At 41.2% G+C, this 19,825-nt stretch overlaps 1 protein-coding gene and 1 long non-coding RNA gene across 10 annotated transcripts in view; one reads left to right on the top strand and one right to left on the bottom strand.

The window, feature by feature from the left end:
- The window catches only part of CEP78 (centrosomal protein 78), a 28,677-nt gene extending 22,750 nt beyond the window's left edge, over nt 1–5,927 (bottom strand). For 3 of the 9 annotated variants that reach the window (XM_064641583.1, XM_064641584.1, XM_064641582.1), the window contains exons 1-6: nt 5,789–5,926; nt 3,398–3,672; nt 2,999–3,174; nt 2,353–2,425; nt 1,736–1,839; nt 924–1,098 (exon numbers count right to left, since the gene is read on the bottom strand). In XM_064641583.1, coding sequence (XP_064497653.1) covers nt 924–1,098; nt 1,736–1,839; nt 2,353–2,425; nt 2,999–3,174; nt 3,398–3,650 — 781 coding nt within the window. In that variant the 5' untranslated portion in view covers nt 3,651–3,672; nt 5,789–5,926. Of the gene's footprint in view, nt 1–923; nt 1,099–1,735; nt 1,840–2,352; nt 2,426–2,998; nt 3,175–3,397; nt 3,673–5,588; nt 5,733–5,779 lie in introns of those variants that run through there. The other 6 variants (XM_064641580.1, XM_064641579.1, XM_064641585.1 and 3 more) reach the window with 6 other exon arrangements.
- Nucleotides 5,928–7,915: 1,988 nt separating this feature from the next.
- Nucleotides 7,916–19,249, top strand: LOC135406767 (uncharacterized). The gene is made up of 3 exons (XR_010426468.1): nt 7,916–8,913; nt 9,730–9,818; nt 19,095–19,249. It is a non-coding gene; the product is annotated as an uncharacterized LOC135406767 (long non-coding RNA).
- The last annotated feature ends 576 nt before the right edge of the window (nt 19,250–19,825 follow it).

Raw genomic sequence — 19,825 nt, 5'->3', positions numbered from 1 at the left:
TTGTTAAAAGGAAGAATCACCTCCCTCAACCTGCTCACAAGTCTTTCCCTATTGTACTCTGGGATACCATTGGCCTTCTTTGCCATGAAGGCACTTTGCTGGCTCATGGACAGCCTGTTGTCCACCAGGATCTGCAGGACCCTTTCTACAAAGCTGCTTTTCAGCCATACAGACCCCAGCATGTTCTGGTGCATGGGATTATTCCAGCCTAGGTACAGGACTTTGCACTTTCTTTCCTTAAACTCTGTGAGGTTCCCATCAGCATCTTTTCCAGCCTGCTGAGGTCCCTCTAGATGGCATCCCAACCCTGCCTTCCCAGGGATCCAAGTAAGGCTGACTGGCCTTTAGTTTCCTGGGTCCTTCTTCCCAGACTTCTCAAAGATAAGGGTGACATTAGCTATCCTCCAGTGCTTATGCACCTGTCCTCCCAATCACCATGCTCTTCCAAGGATTATTGAGAGTGGCCTTAAAATGACATCAGCCAGCTCCCTCAGCACTTGTGGATGCATCCCATTAGGACTTATGGACAACTGTTTGTCCAGTTTGTTTAAGTATTCTCTAACCTGATCCTCTCCCATCAGTATGCATCTTATCTTAAACCTGCCTCAAACTATAAAACAGTTTCAACAGGTATTTGATTCCATGTACAGAATGCTATGATTTACACCACCACCTTTAGTAATTTTGTACAGATATAATGTAGAACAAATTAATTCTCCAAAATACTAGAGAACAATACTAGATAACACAAAAGTACTTGGATACTTTGGCAATTCAAAAGAGAAAGAGAAAATTCTTTTGAAAAAAAGAGTATTCTTCCCCAAATGCATAGCGACTTACTCTTCTGGCGGCAATTGTCATAACTGACAATTTTAAGTTTTCTGCCTGCCACTACCATATCTTAAGAGTCTATTTTGCAATACCTTTCAGCCAAAGGTCCTCTCCTAGACAGTCTGCAAAGGCACTTGCTCCTCTATCTCCAACAAGCATGTTGCAGTTCAAAGTAACCCGTCTCAAGCCTGTCATATATTCAAGATCAGGTCTCCTGTAACGCAGGCTTTCAGCCCAAGCTTCACCATGTCTTCTCATTGCCTGGTGCTTTGCAAACAAAGAAACTGTTAACAAATGCAAAGCCAAGGCCATTATTGATGAAAAGATCACAAGTTATCGTTCTTTGTAATTCATGCTCAATGGCTTGAGTGCTGATATAAAGAAAAACAGTTATACTGTTTTGGAGTTCAAGAAATGCAAGTAATTTTTAAACCTTACAGTTAACTCATGTTTGTTCAGATTACCCAGTTTGCAATACAAATCATTAAACTTTGCAACAAAATATCTTTTTACCTTCTTTTGGCAGACAGACACTTTCAACACATTGAACAGGAAATGCATACATACTACAAAATTCTGTGCTTTCACAAAAACCACTGTTAACATTAATTAGAATATTGCACTAGTCACATACTTACTGTTAGTTAATCAGTAGCTTCTGAACTGTAAAATCAATTATTTTTGCCCAGTGCTTAAGAATACTTGAAATATTTAAATCCCACATTAGTAAACCAAGCTACTTTTGGTATATAAAGTCACAGCTTTCAGAAGGACTGTACACTTCAGTACTCACATATGCTCCTTGCAAAGTGCTTTAATGGATTTAGAGCTTGAAAGTAAAAGAAAAAAATCAAATATATTAAGTTCTTGTGAACACTTTGTTCTAAGAAAGTTATTAAATTACCTTTAATACATTTGCTATATGTTCAGCCCCTCGCCATGTGAGGCTACATGCCGTGAAGTTTACAGATCTGATAGTAGCTGCATTCTTTATACTCTGACAGATTGCTGAAGAACAAAAAAGAATGCATGTTATCTACACACATGACTTCCAGATTATCAAAACAGTTTTTCACTGCCCTATTAAGAGGCTAAATCAGCTTTAACAGGCAAAAGCTTTGACAAATAAACAGTGTTACGTAAGAAGTATATTTTAAATAAAGTCTTCTAGGTTTATACATTTCTAATGCAAATGTTTAAAAAGAGTATTTGAACAACCTAGAACATATTTTATTTCAGTTTACTTACGTAAACTCAGGAAAGAGTTAAGAAATATAAATACTGTTTTAAATACAAATAAAAACATCATTATAAAGTAGTATCGCTATTTACTAGCATCAAGAGAAGAAATTCAAGTCTTTAGAAGTTGTTGAATCGTGTAGAATAAAGGAAGGATTATTATTTTAATCATTATAGACAAATTTAAAACAGGAATGGAAATACTGAAAAACTTGCTGACCTACTTGGAAACTAAAAAAAAAAGAGAAAAGTATATTTACACATTTTTGATTCTGAACTTACTTTCCAACCCTCCATCTCCAATTGGACAGTGGGCTAAAGAGACACTCTCCAGAGATGAAGCTGTGGCCAAGCCCTTAAGAATAAAACAATATTGTCAACTGGCTTTAAAGGCAAAAAAAGAGAAAAGACCAAGTCACCTAAAACGCACAAACTCTGTGGTCCCTACAAGAAACTCTAGGGGTTCAGAGGAAGGTCAAAACACACAAACCTTTAAGTTCAGTTAAAGCTGGTTCATTTCTTTAGAACAAGAGGAACTTCCTTTCCTAGAAGCCACTCACTAGCAAGTTCAAGTGTTCCAGTAATACATCTTGAAGACCAGTTTTTATGTCCTTGATGTCCCACAACTTTCCTTCTATCATGTACATGCACAGTAATTTCAGTCAAAAGCATACATTATATGCCTCAAACACATACCAGAGATGTTGCTAAGATCTTTCCACTAAGGCTTGATGAATGTGATATTGAAACATTTGGAAAAACTAGGTTATAGTAAATATCTCAACAGAATCATTTGTATTATGCATAACACATATATAACTTAGATGAAAACCATCCCTGTCTGTGACAGATACTTAGAAAATTTAGTTGCTACTATTCTTTATTCTGGGCATATGTGCCATCTATCTGTATACTAATATATTCTCACCTTTGTTAAAAGTGTTAGATCCCTTTCCCTCAGAAGCAAACCCTGCAGTTCTAAATTTTTTAGTACATCTGATATACTAAGACAGCCTTTCACAGCTTTGCATAGTTGGCCAGTTAAGTCTTTTGACAGAGTTGCTGGAGTTCTCCTTCTAAAGTAAGTTTTATATCTTTCAACACCTAGTAAACAACAGAAATTACATATCAGTAAAATCAAGTCTCTACTGGCTTAAAAGCAATCACAATCACACCTTGCTTTTCTTTGCATATTTTCTTAAATAGAAATAATTCCTTAGGCAATACAATTCCTCCCCCCATGTATTCAATCATACAGAAGTTTTATGCAACAAATTGCAACAGGCATACATCAAAATATTTAACTTTTATAACCATCACTACGGACCTGATTCTTCAAGACCGTGTTGATGTAAACATCTTATTCCAATAGAAGTCAGAGTCTTATTATGCCTGATAGCATTCAGAAGTGGTGCCCAGTCAGTAGCTTTGATGTGATCTACAATTAGATCAATAGCATTCTGAGTCAGGTTAGCCTTCACAGCTTTCAGTGGGACAGAGCCTTGAAGTTCACAAAGATGTTCATAATGTGAGTAGAAATCCAGCATGCACTGCCTTCTTAATTTGACTGACTCAATCATTTCTTTTATGTGATAAATTTCTCTGTAAAATAAAAAAGGGGAAAAAAGATATAAAATTTTTTCAATGTATAACTGATTTTGCAACGCTGTGTCAATTCAATATGCATCCCCAAAACATGGAAATGTTCCTATACATTGTATAGCATTTACACATCCTTAATGTGGCAGCTAAAAAACTGACGTCTTGTGGTGCTCACTACTTGCTTAAGTACAGCTGAATTAATAAGGGGCTGAAAAAAAAACCCAAACCAACAAACCCACATTTTTATTCTCCCCACACAAACAGGTATATCCAGAACACAAAAGGCCTGATCTTCAAGCACTACCTGTTGTAAAGATCTTGTTTTCCTCTTAAAATTTAATTTTGTAGTGTCAGGGTCTGCAGACTCCCAAAAGCCTTGGATACTCCCTGGCCCACCATAAAGGGAAACATAGAGAACTAGTTGGGAAACAGAACTTCTCTGCTACTTCAGCCAAAAGTCTAAATTTCCCTCAGAATACAAAATATTTGTTTTCCTAAATATTTTTGCTATTGCATATCTTATATATGTATCCCAGTAAATTTCAGAAAGCACTTTTAAGGCATAAGTTTCTGTTATACATTAGTGACCATGCAGCAAAACAGTACTAACTTCCAAGTAGAATCTCTAAATACTGCTATTAAGGGTTAAGTAATTCCACTGTCTCAACAGCAATATTTGTCAGTATACACAGAAGATACATTTGTTTAAGATCAAGATAGAATTAAGTATTCCATACAGGACATCAAATATTTTTCATATTGCAAACATTTTTTCTTACTTCTACAGACTAGAAAGCTTCAAGCAATCTTCTGAAAAATTCTGTATGTCAAATTAGGACAAGAATTACTGGACAGATACAAGCATGTAAGGACAGCCATTTCTAAGACTACAATTAGAAAAAAAAATTATATTTTTTTAGTATTCAAATGACTAAAAATGTCGTAAGATACAAACTCTAATAATAGATAATAGTTATATATAATACAGTTAATATTACTATAATAAGACAGTTCCTCCACACCCTTTTATTTATTTTATTTTAGCTATGATTTACCAGCATTCAATGATTAAACTGTGGCCACAGGAACAGAAATTATCAAATTATAGTCCAACACTTCAGCTTCAGAAAGTGGTCATCAGCTTTAAGGCACCAATGGCTTCTGGTCGATACACAAAATATGAGCCTTTTATCTCGAGCTTAAGCAATACTCTTTCACAGTGGCTTTCACTGCAACACCTGAACACCACACCTCTAACTGAAGTAAAGAAACAAGACACGGGCCCTAGAACTCGGAACTAAACCCACTTGCAGGTAGAGAGGGAAAGGGCCAAACTAATCATACTCACAACACCTTCCAAATGAAAAACAGCCATGAAAGCTAAACTCTTCTGCAGTGAAGTCAGTGCATCTAACACAACCTTAGAGTATCTTGACGGGCTCTGACAGTGTACAGAAAAAACAATTATTTACTTATCTTTCAATGTAGATGCCAGAAAACATCAGATGATACTAGCTGGTGACAAATAAAAAGAAACACAAATAAAACTGGAAAATCCAATTCCATGCTAAGAGTCTCCAGGAGGCTATGACTTTGGAGCGATTAAAATAATGAGCTGGGCGAATGTATAGAGGAGCAAACAAACAGCACATCAGGTGTTCACTGCCTGCAGAAGCCATGGCCATGTCCCACATCCCGAACTGCAGGACACAGGCGGGAAGCTTAACTGGGCGCTGACGCTATGCTTACTTGCCTTGCTAACCATGGCCTGGTGGTCTGCTGGGACTGCGCTCATTGTATTTGACCTGCTGTCCCTCTGTGTCTAAGTATGTAATGAAGCATCCAGCTAACACACGCAAATAGACAACCGTGGTTTTAACTGGCATAAAAGAGGAGCTTTTTAGTGTTTCACCCACTCAATATCGACACGGCTTCTGAGAACTCCTTCAGACCGTCCATCACCGAACCGGCAACAACCAGGGGCTGCGCTGTCCGCCGCCACCCCCAGGGGCACGCGAGAGGCGCCCGGCAGCAGCGACACCCGGTCGCTCCCGCACCCGCAACCCCGCGCCCCCCGCCCCGACGGTCCCCCCTTCCCGGAACCGACTTCAGCCACCTCCGCGGTCTCCGCGCTCGCCCCCCGGGCCCCTGCCCGCTTCTTCCGCTGGCCCTCCGCGGGCTCCGCGCTCGGCCTCCCCTGCGCCGCTGTTACCGCCCCGTTACGGCCTCCGCCCGCGCCGTTACCGCGGCCGCGCGCCCGCCCCGCGCTCCAACCGCCGCCGCGCGCCGCCACGTGGCACGAGAGGCTGACACTCCATTGGCCACTGCTCCTCCACCCGACCGCCCGCGCGCAAAATGGCCGCACCCGGCTGCGGCAGCGGCGGGGGACCTGGGTGGGAACTCTACGGCTGAACGCGAACTACCTGTGTTAAGATAAAAAAGCTTTAAGTGCAGTGCTGGAAGAAAGCAGACAGGCTGTTTTCAGTATGTTTTATACATGCTGCTTAGCTTTACTGTGAGCGAGGCATGCGAGTAAGGAGCTGTATCGGTAGGGAAACAGCTGTACTGATGTACAGCAGTAGCCGCACTCAACTGGCCCGAGCAGTCCGAGAGGGTGAACAAATTCCTCTGTCACAGTTACGTTTCTCATTAGTTTCCTAGGTTAGTTTACATAGAGGAGACTTCACATCAGAGAACCATTAACATTCAGTGCGGTGCATTACACAGTGCAACATTTAAGGCAAAATAACTCAAAATGCTCAAAATGGAGTCCAAGTGCTGATCCTAGAATTTGCAGCTCATTCACGTGTAGGGACACCAGCTAATTAAAAAAAAAAATTATTACTGTAGATTGATGACTAAGAATGACTTGGTTATTTAAAAAGTTATGTCTCTAGTCTGCTTGTAGGCACCAGGATTTAAACTCTAAAGTTGAACAAACTCCAGAGAGTTTTCCAGAGAAATTAGATGGGCCCCTAGAACATTGTGAGGACACTCTGTTTACGCAGATGCAATGTTACACGCTGTCTTTGACTGGCATCATAAACAACTGAAGCACCTTAAGTGCTATCGAGTGTACTGGAACAAGACTTATTTCAGTAAGTCTCAGATCACCATCCCTGCAAATTATTTCACTCTGACATTTTGTGAATTGAATGTAAAAGACGAGACACGGGTCCACAATCAGCCAAATGGCAAAAACAGTGTTTTTGTGACTCTATTAAACAATATTTCTGGTGCTTATCATACCTCTCAGTGCCACAGACTAAACTCAAGCAAAATAAAATTCATATATTCTCAAGAACCTTTACTTCTAAAGATTTGCTGTTCAGGCTACTTAATTAAAAAGACATCTCCAAAACTGAAGTTCATAATATTGCATAGAAACTGCTCCAAGTTGCTCCCTACCAAACTTGATTTTCTTTGAAAAATAATGCTGAGTGTCCTTTTCCTTGGCATTTAATTCAGTGAATTTGCTTTGCATTCTATTTACTTCTCTAAAGTGTTTTCCTCTTTCTTTTGTTTTTTAATTGAATTTTGGTGGGCATGACGCAGATCTGCCAAAACAGTTGGGTACCGAGGGCATGTCAAGACTGCTCTGCATATATGAATCATTGTATATGCTCTAGACACAGGCTTTATGTAGTATCTGCAATGATGTCTTATCCTGCATCTCAGGATCTGTCATGTGCAGACCTTTCATGGCCTACAGATTTGTTGCAGAACATACCCAGATTGGTGTGCAAACTGCAGGTTGTGCCCTGGCTGGTGGAAAAAGGCTGGAGCCCTTGGCAATGAGCTGGAAAGGGGCACTGCCCTTCTGCCTACCAAAGGGCGGCAGTCCTGCAGCACCGGCTGGCCGGGGGAGCCAATCACCCAGAGACTCTGCAGGACCCAATGAGAAGCAAGAACACCCCAGACACAAAATAATTTTTGCTGTAGTTTTGTTTTCTCTTTGGCTAGAGATCTCATTTCTTTTGTAATATATCGTATATATTGTTTCTGCAACTATAATCACTACTTCCTTCTACAGTGAGAGGTATTTCCCTTTGTTTTAGAGCTGTAAAAACATAAAGTGATTTGGTCAGATACCACATGTATCTGATGTAGAGAACAGTCCTAAAACAGGCCTAATTCTGTCACTTAGCAAATGATGTCATCTTCACCATCTATTATTTTGCTGAATTTGTTAAACCAATTTTTGTTCTTGCTGTTTCCTTCCTGTATCTTTCTAGACCATATGCTCTTTGGATTTTGTTTGCGTTTTTGTTTAATGTATACTAATTTTTTTTCATCTGATTTAACATGACAGTCTCACACCATAGCCAATATTAGAGAGGCATCAGGGAGATAAAAAAAGGACTGTGCGATTTACCCTTGTGCCCAGTGGGTGGGCAGCAGATATTTTCTCTTTGCTTTATGGGGATTTCTAGAAGGTATCCTACTTGATTAGTATTCTTCCATATCATCCCTTACTGCCTAGTAAGGATGTGTTAAAGGAGCAACTTCACATTTTGTCCTCTTTTTTTTTTTAACTTCCCTTTCTAGCCTTTTAAAGTCTGCTTCCAAGACTAAATAGCTGTCTGATTCCAAGACTAAATAGCTAACAATTTTCCTCTGTTCTCCAGAATGCCAGTGGGGTGGAGTGCTAAGTGCAAAAATGACAAACCCTAAATTTCTACAACTATTTGTCAGGTTTTAAGAGCTGCTGGTAGGACAGTTTTGTGTACCTTTTGTCCAGGAGCCTGAGGGGGCCCTTTGTTGCTAGGGGGCAAGGTTCATCAAGGAAAGATGTATTGGTAGAGCCCATTAATCTTCTGCTGAAGGCATGGAGGAAATAGTTATTGCATTCTGTCATCAGCAGACAGCTTTATCATATTTTTATTGGAAGCTCATGATTGCGTAAGACAAGTTCCCAGTGTTACTTATCATTTGCATTATACTGTAACAGGACTGACCACTCAACACACACTAAATGTGTAAAACAAACTACAGAATCTCAATGACTGCCTCAGGGCAACCCAAAGGCACACCAAGTTAAAAAGAGAAGTGTCATTGTTTTAACAGCAACAAACCCAAGGAGGTATGAAATATGACACTTGGTCTGAAGATAGGAGTTTTTCTGATAGTAATCGATTGTACAAAACCTCTTGAAACATGGAACTGGCACAGAAGACTGAAGCAGTGGTATGGAGATATGCTTTGGAAAACCTGAAAGGAAAAAGGAAAGTTGTCCAAGAGGTAAGTACAAAATACTTTTTACTTGGACATAAGCCAATAGGTTTAGTTCTTTTCTCCTTGCAATAGCGAGCTATGCCCTCCATTCCATGGATTAGCATTCCCTTTAGTAGACTTAGGAGCTCCAAGTCCATGTAATGAAGCCTGAATGCAAAGCAGAATTTGTTCACTGGAAGTAGGACTTTTTTTCCTCATTTCTCTACCACTGGCTTGCTTTTTGTTCTCAAAAGTTTACTATTTCTTTCTGTTTCATTGTCAGATATATACAGAATATTTTTCCTATCTTTTTATCTCTTCTTCTCATTCACTGTCTCACTTTCCTTTATTTATTTTCTGTTTTTCAAAATTGCTGTTTACCAAATCAACCATCTAGCAGCAAAAAATCCTTATTCCCACAAAAGTTGTACTGAAAGCTATCTAGATCAATTCTGAAAGTCATAACTGTAACAAGAAACAACACTGAAAAAACCACTCAGAAAATTGAATGCCCCGAAGTTAGGAAATGAGTAACTACTGAGTGGGGAAGATATAGAACAATAGTATAAACAAAAATAACAACATTATACATTATGTGTGTTTATGTATATATGATATCTTAAATAAGACGTCATATAAACAATATATACCAATGTATATAGGATAAAATATATAGCATGTGTAATTCTATACAATTGTATATATAAGAATGTAAATTAAATATGTAAAATAACATATGTGAAATAATATATTTTTTCCTGCTGAAATTAAGTAGGAAAATTTTATGTCCAGGAAAATAATGCACTTCTATCTAACTGTTCAGGATCCTAATTTTTCTTCTAGCTTGGGAACCATTTCATAGGTGTCATTGCACAGAGTTAGTCATGCTGTTCTGATTCACTATGTCAAGCTGCACAGCCTCAGCTGCCAGAGTAAGTTACAGTAACAGTAGTAATTACTATATAGTAATTTTGACATATATACTAATTTTGAAAAACAATGCTGAAGAACAATAGAAAATGTCTTTTCAGTAGAGTAACTTTCAGATATCACAGAATCATAGAATAGCCTGTGTTGGAAGGGATCTTAAAGATTGTCTAGTTCCAAATGCCCTGACATGAGCAGGGACAGCTTCCACTAGACCAGGTTGCTCAGAGTGCCATCCAACCTGGCCTTGAATGCTGCCAGGGATGGGGTATCCCACTTCTCTTGGCAACCTGTTCCAGTGCTTCACCACACTCACACCAAAGTTCTTCCTAATATAATACAAAGTAGAAATTCTTCTACTCTAAACCTACGCTCCTTCAGTTTGAAGCCATTCCCCCTTGTCCTGTCACTATATGCCCTTGTAAATAGTTCCTCTCCAGCTCTCTCGTGGGCTCTCTTCAGGAACTGGAAGGCCACAATTAGGTCACCCCTAAGCCTTCTCTGTTCTAGACTGAACTGTTCAAATTCTCTCAGCTTTTCCCCATAGGAGAGGTAGTCCCTCCTTCTTGGTGGCATCCTCTGGACTCACTCCAACAAGTCAATGTCCTTCCTGTGCTGAGGACGCTAGGGGTGGATGCAGCACTGCAGGTGGGGTCTCACCAGAGTGGAGTAGAGGGGCAGAATCCACTCCCTTGAGATCTGCTGGCCACACTGCTTTTGATGCAGCCCAGAATACGATTGGCTTTCTGGACTGCAAATACACATTGCCAGTTCATGTCCAGCCTTTCATCCACCAGCATCCCAAGTCCTTCTCAGCAGATCTGCTCTAGATCTGTTCATCCCCCAGCCTGTGTTGATACAAGGGGTTGCCCAGACCCAGGCACAACACCTTGCACTTGATCTTTTTAAACTTGATGAGGTTCCCATGGGCCCACTTCTTGAGCTTGTCCAGGTCCTCTGGATGGAATCCCATCCTTCAGGTGTGTCAACTGCACCACACAGCTTGGTGTCACCAGCAAATTTGCTGAGGTTGTACTTGACTCCTTTGTTTATGTCATTAATTAAGATATTAAATAATACTGGTCCCAGTACAGACTCTTGAGAAATACCACTTGTCACTGATGTTGTCTGGGACTCTAAGCCATTGACCACTACTCTCTGGATGTGACTGTCCAACCCTAGAAGACTGCCCCCAGGGACAAGAGAGTGGAACAGAGCTGACAGATCTTTAGGGAGGTCTTTCATAGAGCATGAGAGCTAGCAAACCTCAGGAGCAAGAAGTTGGGTAAGGAAGGCAAGAGACAGCATGGCTGAGTAGGGAATTGCTGGTCAAACTAAAGGGAAAGAAGAGATGCACAGACAGTGGAAACAAGGACAAGTGACCTGGGAAATTCATAGAGATGAAATTCAGTTGTGTAGGGATGGGTTGAGGAAGGCAAAAGCAAAGCTAAGAAATGAAGCTGTCAAGGGATGCAAAGAATAACAAGAAGGGCTTCTACAGGCATGTTAACCAGAAGAGAAAGGTCAGAAAAGGTGTATACCCCTTTGATAAACAGCACTGGAAAACTGGATGAGGAGAAGGCTGAGATTACTCAACACCTTTTTTGCCTCAGTCTTCAATGGCAACCTCTCTTCCCACACTTCTTCAGTGGATAGACAAAAGTAGGTAGGGGACTGGGGGAGCAAAGTTTCTCCCACTGTAAGTAAAATCAGGTTTGTGAGCACCTGAGGAACCTGAATGTACGTAAGCCAATGGGACCCAATGGGATGCATCCCAGAGTCCTGAGGCAATTGGCTGATGCAGTTGCCAAGCCACTCTCCATGACATTTTGAAAACTCACAGAATCACAAAATCCCAGAATATGCTCAGTTGGAAGGGACCCACAAGGATCATCAAGTCCAACTCTTAGCCCTGCACAGGAATATCCCCAAGAGTCACACCATGTCCCTGAGAGTATCATCCAAATGCTTCTTGAACTCTTATCAGGCTTGGTGCTGTGATCACATACCTGGCGAGCCTGTTCCAGTGCCCAACCACTCTCTGGGTGAAGAACCTCTTTCTAATATCCTAAACCTCCCCTGACACAACTTCAGGCCATTCCCTTGGGTCCTGGTCACCACAGAGAGGAGAGATCAGCGCCTCCCGCTCCTCTTTCCCTCACGAGGAAGTTGTGACTGCAATGAGGTCTCCCCTCAATCTCCTCTTCTCCAGGCTGAACACACCAAGTGACCTCAGCCACTCCTCACACAGCTTCCCCTCAAGGTCCTTCACCATCTTCATTGCCTTCCTTTGGACATTCTCTAAGAGCTTAATATCTTTCTTATATTGTGGTGTCCAAAACTGCACACAATATTCAAGGTGAGGCCACCCCAGTGCAGAGCAGAGCGGGACAATCCCCCCCCTCGACCGGCTGGCGATGCTTTGCCTGATGCCCCCCAGGACACGGTTGGCCCTCCTGGCTGCCAGGGCACTGCTGACTCATATTCAACTTGCCATCAACCAGGACCACCAGGTCCCTTTCCACAGCACTGCTTTTCAGCACCTCATTCCCCAGTCTATACAGATGTCCAGGGTTGCTCCATCCCAGGTGCAGAATCCAGCACTTCCCCTTGTTGAACTTCATCTGGTTGGTGATTGCCCAGCCCTCTAATTTGTTGAGGTCTCTCTGCAGGGCCTCCCTGCCTTCCAGGGAGTCAACAGCTCCTCTGAGTGTTTTGTCATCTGCAAACTTGCTTAGCATCCCTTCCAGTCCTGCGTCCAAGTCATTTTTGAAGATGTTGAAGAGCACAGGGCCCAAGATGGAGCCCTGTGGAACCCAACTAGTGACAGGTTACCAGTCTGATGTCACCCAGTTCACTATTACCCTCTGTGCTCAACTCACGAGCCAATTGCTCATGATATGTTTATCCAGCTGTGTGCTGGAGAGTTTGTCCAGAAGGATCCTGTGAGAGACAGTATTGAAAGCTTTACTGAAATCCAAAAAATTACATCAACTGGCTTCCCTTGATTAACTAGGTGAGTTACGTAAAAGGAAATCAGGTTGGATAAGCAGGACTTTCCTGTTATGAAGCCGTGCTGGCTGTGACCAATGACTGTGTTGTCTTTCAGGTGTTTTTCAATACTTCCTGGAATAATCTTCTCCATAATTTTACCAGGCACTGAAGTGAGACTGACACGCCTGTAGTTTCCAGGGTCCTCCTTCTTGCCCTTCTTGAAAATTGCACAACATTCGCCAGCTTCCAGTCACCTGGGACCTCTCTGGATTCCTAAGACCGCTCAAAAATCATTGTAAGAGGTTTTGTGATGACATCACCCAGTTCTTTGAGGATTCTGAGATGAAACCCATCAGGCCCCATAGATTTGTAGAGGTCCAGCTGGAATAGCAGATCCTGCACAATTTCAAGCTCAACTGGGAGTCAATCATTCTTGCAGTCATGGTCCTCCAGCTTGGGGCACTGAGACCTCCTTTGTCCATCATCCATGTGGAAGTAATGGCATTTGGGTGAAGTCCTCGGTGACTAGAAAAAGGGAAACATTGTATCCATCTTTAAAAGCATAGAAAGGAAGATCCTGGGAACATCCAACCTGTCAGCCTCCCCTCTGCGCCTGGGAAGATCCTCCCAGGAGTTATGCAAAGGCACATGGGGGACAGGGAAGTGATTCGAGACAGCCCAGCACAGTTTCATCAAAGGCAAGTCTTGCCTGACCAACCTAGTGACCTTCTATGGTAGAGTGATTACATCAGTGGACAAGGGAAGGGCTGCAGACGTCACTTACCTGAACTTCTGTAAAGCCTTTGTCACGGTCCTCCACAACATCCTTCTCACTAAATTGGAGAGATGGATTTGATGAGTGGACTCTTAGATGGGTAAGAAAGTGGTTGGATGGTCACATCCAGAGGGTAGTGGTCAACGGCTCTTTCAAGAGAGAGAGATATCGATGGCTTATATCAAGAGATGTGCTTTTTATCTGCTGGTTAAATATATGGATTATAACAGACTCAATCACGTAGAATAAAATACATATATATAAAAATGTATACTTTCAAATAGAATTTGAAAGGAGGAATATTGTCTATTCTCATTCCACATTAGTAATATTAATGCATAAGATGGTATTTCAAGGGAATACTACTGCCTGAAGAACATAGAATTTTCTGGGAAAAACATCTCCCAGGCACTGTCACGAACCAAGACACCCAGGGAGCTAGCGTAGTTGGCACTGCTGCTGAACAGCCAGGTATCCCCTCTGAATGCCCGTGCACTGTGACTTGAAGAAGACCAAGCAAAGGCAATTAGCAGCACAGGCAGAAAATGTTCTGATATGACTTTCATTGCCAGACCTGTACTTTGCTATACAGGGTAAGATTGGATTACGTCAATGAAATTGAATTAGTTTATCAATTATTTAGCACATGATTACAATAATATTTGGATTCCTCCTGTTCAGCTTTCCATCATTACTGATTTAATCACTTCTGACATTTTACTCAATATATATTTGTCATGGTTTAGAAATGGTAGTCCCCAGTTTAGTGTTCCCACTCCAAACCACATGCCACTCACTCACCCCTTCCCTCCCCCTTCAGCAGGATAGAGGGAAGAATTAGAGACACGAAAGGTAAAGATCACAGGTTGAGACAGGAACAATTTACTGGAAGCAGCAAATGAAATAAGAAAATGAATGGTAACAGCAATGATATTAATAACAAGTGTACCAGAGAAGAATAATTCAAATGCAATTGCTCACCACACAGAGACCTCCTGACAATACCCCACTACTGCCATACTACCTGACCTGGAAGGGACCCCTTCCCCTCGTCCCCAGAAAATGAGGTGAGATGGTATACAATAACCCCTAGGTCCTAGCCATACCCCGTTTACTGCAAAAATCAACCCTGTCCTGGCCAGAACCAGGACAATATTGAATTCTTATGTTCTGCTAATAGCAAGTGCCCATGTGACATTAAAGGAAGCTTGCTCTGACTCGGGATTTTTTGTATACTTTTGAGCTTTTCTATCATGGTAATCCGGAGACCATTTTAAACCTCTAGATACAAGTTTCTTTCAAAAGAGATAACTAAAAGTTCAATAAATTAACTTGTCTTCTAATTTGTTCTTGCAGAGCAGCTGCTCTACTATGTGACTGTTTCAGTCATCCATTCTCTGAGCTTTCTCTAACTCCTCTACATACTTCCTGCAATGGAGAAAACGAAGCTGGACATAGTACCCACAAAACACAGACTCATTGATATTTAAACTCAAGCAGATGCCTCTGATCTGTTTTCGGCACCCTTTTGGTGATTTGCCAACATCCTATTACATTTTCATCTGCTAATGCATACTTGGATGATGATTTCAAAGAGATATCAATGATGACTCCTAGGGCTGCCTCCTGAGCTGCAAGTTTGAGTTAAGCATTATAAAAGCATCTAATTGTGTCATAGAGTATTTCTTATTCTGAGTAGAATCATGGTTTTGGTACTGAATTTTCCTATGCTTCCTCAGTCAAAAATAATAAACCTCCATGAACACTGTTTAATGCAAGAAATACCTCTTCTGTTGTAGTGATGCCTAAAGAAAATTCAGGGAGAAAAAAACTGAGGCAAATTAGTTTCAAAGGTGAGATAAGGAAAGGGTTTTAATTTGTGCATAGGCATAAGATTACAAGACGCGCGCGCCCGTCCCTCTGTACACGTTACAATTTAAAATATTGCTTGTCCAATCCGAGGTTTTATCCTCCCTCTGGCTTTTGCCCTGGACCACCCTCAGTCACACCCCTTGGGAACTGGGGCTGGGGTCCCTGAGACCCTCTCTTCATCAATCTGCATCTTCTTCGGGGTACAGGGGGCACATAGTTACCCAGAGTTTGACTGTACTCTGCAGTTTAGGCCAAGGTCTCCAAACAGAACAGGCCTATCTTAGAGTGAGACTAAACATGTCTACTGGAATTCAGGGGGTAGAATTGATATGGGGAGCATGGAATGGGGTAATAGGGTTGGAGAGTTTCTGTGCTAATGGTAAGGGAATGAAATGCTGCTGCTTCTAAATCTACTGTATAACTACTCATAAAACTTATAAAACTTATAAAAATTAGAAAAATTAGAACAATCAAAAAAACAGATGGACCTTAAGGCATCAGTAGTCTTCCTCCTTCCCTACACTTCGTGGAAAGACATTTGTCTGAGTTCAATGGTACTGTTTTGCAGAAGGAAAAAAAGATAAAATGACAGCAGAAAAGTTTTTTACTAGAGTTTCAGTTTTCTTCATATAGTAACTCATGTTCTGGTTATTACCTCTCCTACAGGGAAGATTTACCTTCTTTTTATTTACCCCGAATCTTTGATGCTCCTGCAGAGGTCAGCCAACATCCATCTAATATGTGTTAACTATTTAAAAGAGCCTGAAAAACCATGTTGGATTCACTTGACTTGATAAGGCAGTTGAGATGAAGTAAAAATATTATATTAACATTTTAATATTATTGTTCAAGAGTCTCAGAGGAGTGAAGTTTTTCAGAAGCAAATGCTGGCATTATTCTATATAATCCTTATTATAAACTGAATAAAAATTAGATAAGGAGACTTCATCTCTGACAGTAAGAAAATTCTCGACTCATTAAAGATTCTGCAATGCTGCTTGAACTTTCTCAAGATGATAGTCCTATAGGAAATTTAGCAATTAACTGAAATGTATATATAGTTGATAGCATTTAGAAAACACCAAAAGAAACATCCCATTTTCCCCCTAAAGTAGTGTTTTTCACAATTGTAGGCAAGGACAAACACTGTCACAATAATGACATATAAAGTCACAGAAACACTAGGCTGACTCAGAAAGAGAAGCAGTCTGACAGCCAGCCAATCTTAGGTTCATTGTTTGAAAAATGTTAAAGGGCAAAATCCAGCACCACATTCAGTGCATGTGGAGGTAGGAAGGGACACGGAATGAAGCAGTGGGAGTATAGAAATATGAGATTAAGAGTAGAGAAGTATAGGAGTAGGAGTATAGAATAAAATGACCTTGTTCTAAGATGGTATTTATTTGATGGTACCTAAGAATTGCCTATACAGATATTTTTGATCAACACGTAATTTTTTTCCCCCTGGAATTCACTGCCAGTAATGTCTCAATCTGGAAGTAGATAGTTCTTTTCTCACACATTTTTCCACTGTTCTCCTCAGCATCATTTCATTCCATTTTCTCCTGCTTTCAGCTCCAACGCCCAATTTCAATTTTTTCTAGAGAAGTCATAAATAAATCTTTATACTGGCAGAGAAGACTATCAAACAGGAAACCAATTCAGTGCAATCCCAAGCACAACTACAGGCTGAGCAGAGAATGGATTGAAACTAGCCCTGAGGAGAAGTATTTGGAGGTGCTGGTGGATGCAAAGCTGGACATGACATGGTAATGTGCACTTGCAGCCTGGAGCAAGCAACCATGTCCATGCCTTCCAACTCAAACTATTCTATGATTCTGTAATTATAGGGATGGTGTTTCTATGTGTTCTCCAACATGTGTTAACTACTGAATATACATTCACTGCATGAAAAACATTTTAGTATTTTTTCTATTTTACATATGTAAAATACGTACATATTTTATTCTATGTGACTTCATTAATAGATAACTTTGTTTACATTATTGAGCACCAACTGATAGTCTACAAATTCAGATGTCCAACCCACAAGGTTAGAGATACAAACCATGCTGACACTCTGTCTGATGCAGTTTGAAGGTATAATGACATGGTGATGCTGGAATTTTTAGCCATTATTTTAATTATTTAGTTGTTGCATATAGTGCCTGCTCATTTTACATTTACCACCTGAAAAGTCTAATTAAGGCCTAAGTTCTGCTGTGGCATATGGCCTAACGTGGCACATGCTGTATCTGGTGTGTTGACTTTGGCTGGCTACCAGACACGTATCCAACCCAACTGCTCTTTCACCACTCTTCCACGGGACAAGCAAAAAGAAAACAAGATAGAAATGCCCATAGGCTGAGATAAAGACAGAGTGACAGCTTGCTAATTACTATCATAAGCAAAACAGACTTGACTTGAGGAAGATTAATTTTCTGCCAGTTAAAAAGAGTTTGATGATGGGAATCAAAGACACTTACCTACCCACTCCCTTTTCTTCCCGCCTCAACTTCACTCCTTCATTCCCAACTCCCTTATCTCTTTCCGCCCCAAGTTGCACAGGCACTGCTAGTGCCTGTATGATTATTGGGATAGTGTAAGACACATATGATTCTCAATCTTGAAAACTAAACACAAATTCAAAAATATTGTTTTTATTGTCCATTGTCCTGGGTCCAGCCAAGACAGGGTTAATTTTCTGCAGTAGCCAGAAGGGGGCATGGCTAGGACACACAGGTTCTTTATACCACCTCCTGTCATTGACAGGGTGGGAAGAAGGGACTTTCTTCCAGAGAGAAGGGGTCCCATCTGGTAGAGAAAATATGGCAGGAAGACCCAAGCAGTGTTGTTTATTGTCACAAGGTCTGTCGTGAGCATTTTTTGATGTGAATCACTCTCCCTTTTGTACACTTTTTTTTAATTAATATTATTGCTGTTACTGCTCATTTTCTTATCTCATTGCTTTTTCCAGTAAATTGTTCTTATCTCAAGCAGTGATCTTTGTCTTTTGTGTGTCCAGTTGGAGGTGGGGGAGAAGTGGTGTGTGTTTTGGTTTTTTTAGTGGGAGGACTAAAATACAGAATACCATCCCTAAGCCACAACTGCCATATATCTTTAAAAAAAATCCTTAAACATATAAGTTATTATCTGGATATCAGAGGCAAATGGATATCCGGTGGAACAGAGTAATTAGTAATGAAAGTGTAATTACTTCTGAAAGGAAAATGCTAATTGAGAAAGTAGCTACTGCCCACTGTATTTTTATCCAGGTCTGTTATAGGTTATAAATCCAATAGGGGAATTTTTCTTCCCCTGCTCCACTGTAAGAAAATGGAGTGAGTGGGGGGAAGGGGGTCAATTAGCCTTACAAAAGAATCTAGCTGGCCAGACTGCATTCCTAATGGATGGCCCATCAGAGGCTGGGGGGAGAGGGGAGGAGTTTTGGGGAGGGGGTGGCTGGCTCTTCTCTGAGGGGAGAGATCAGACTGCGGAGTTCTCTCTCTGGGATGGAGACAGGGTCTGTGTCCGGACATTTTTTGGAAAAAAGGCCTAAAAGCTGGTCTTTCTGGCCTTTCGTCCTGGTGAGGCCTGACCACCGGCCTCAGTCGGCTCACACACTGCCTCGTGACTCCAGCTGGGACCTACTGAGTTTTTCATCTGAGAGTTGTGTGCTCGCTGGGAGAGAAGGGAGGAGCCTTGAGACACCATCATCTGAGAACAACAGTGAGTCTCGTGGGGGTGGACTGTTCTTTCCTTCTGCCCTTCTCCCATTGGGGGAAGGGTCTCTTTTCTTTTCAGTTTCTCCCTTGATCCCAGACCCCCCCCAGACCCCTTCCCGCGCGGTGACCGCCAGAGCCCGACAGCGCCCCCTGCAGGCCAACACAGAGCACTGCAGGCTCTGCACCTCCAGTGACCCAACAGCGCCCCCTGCCGGCCGTGATTGGAACTGCGCTGAAGGACAGAGAAGTGTTCAGACTTTTTCTTTTGTTCGAAGGGGACTTCTGGGTACAGGACTACTGTTTAGTTGTTTTTATGTTCTGTTACTGTTCTTGCCAACATACATATATCTTTTAATAAAGGGTTGTTATTTCTTCTGGTGGTTTTTTTTCACACTTCCTTGATTAAAGTCCCTTAATTTTGAATTTACAATTGCTGAGGGAGAGGAGTTTGGTTTGTCTCATAACTCATCCTCTTTAGCAAACATTCCAGTCTCTTCAAACTGAGACAAGGTCAGAAGAGCAAAGCAAACCTAGACATACAGTTTACAAAACATATATAAAGTAAACAGCAGTAACAGCCTGATTTTTTATGAAAAAAGTTTTTTGACAATGAAGTACATACTATTGCCATTACAGTTAAGAGCTT

The sequence above is a fragment of the Pseudopipra pipra genome, chromosome Z (assembly GCF_036250125.1).
Source record: "Pseudopipra pipra isolate bDixPip1 chromosome Z, bDixPip1.hap1, whole genome shotgun sequence".
NCBI lineage: Eukaryota > Metazoa > Chordata > Aves > Passeriformes > Pipridae > Pseudopipra > Pseudopipra pipra.
Note: the sequence above shows the minus strand (reverse complement) of the source record. Positions and strands in the feature narration are given on the sequence as shown.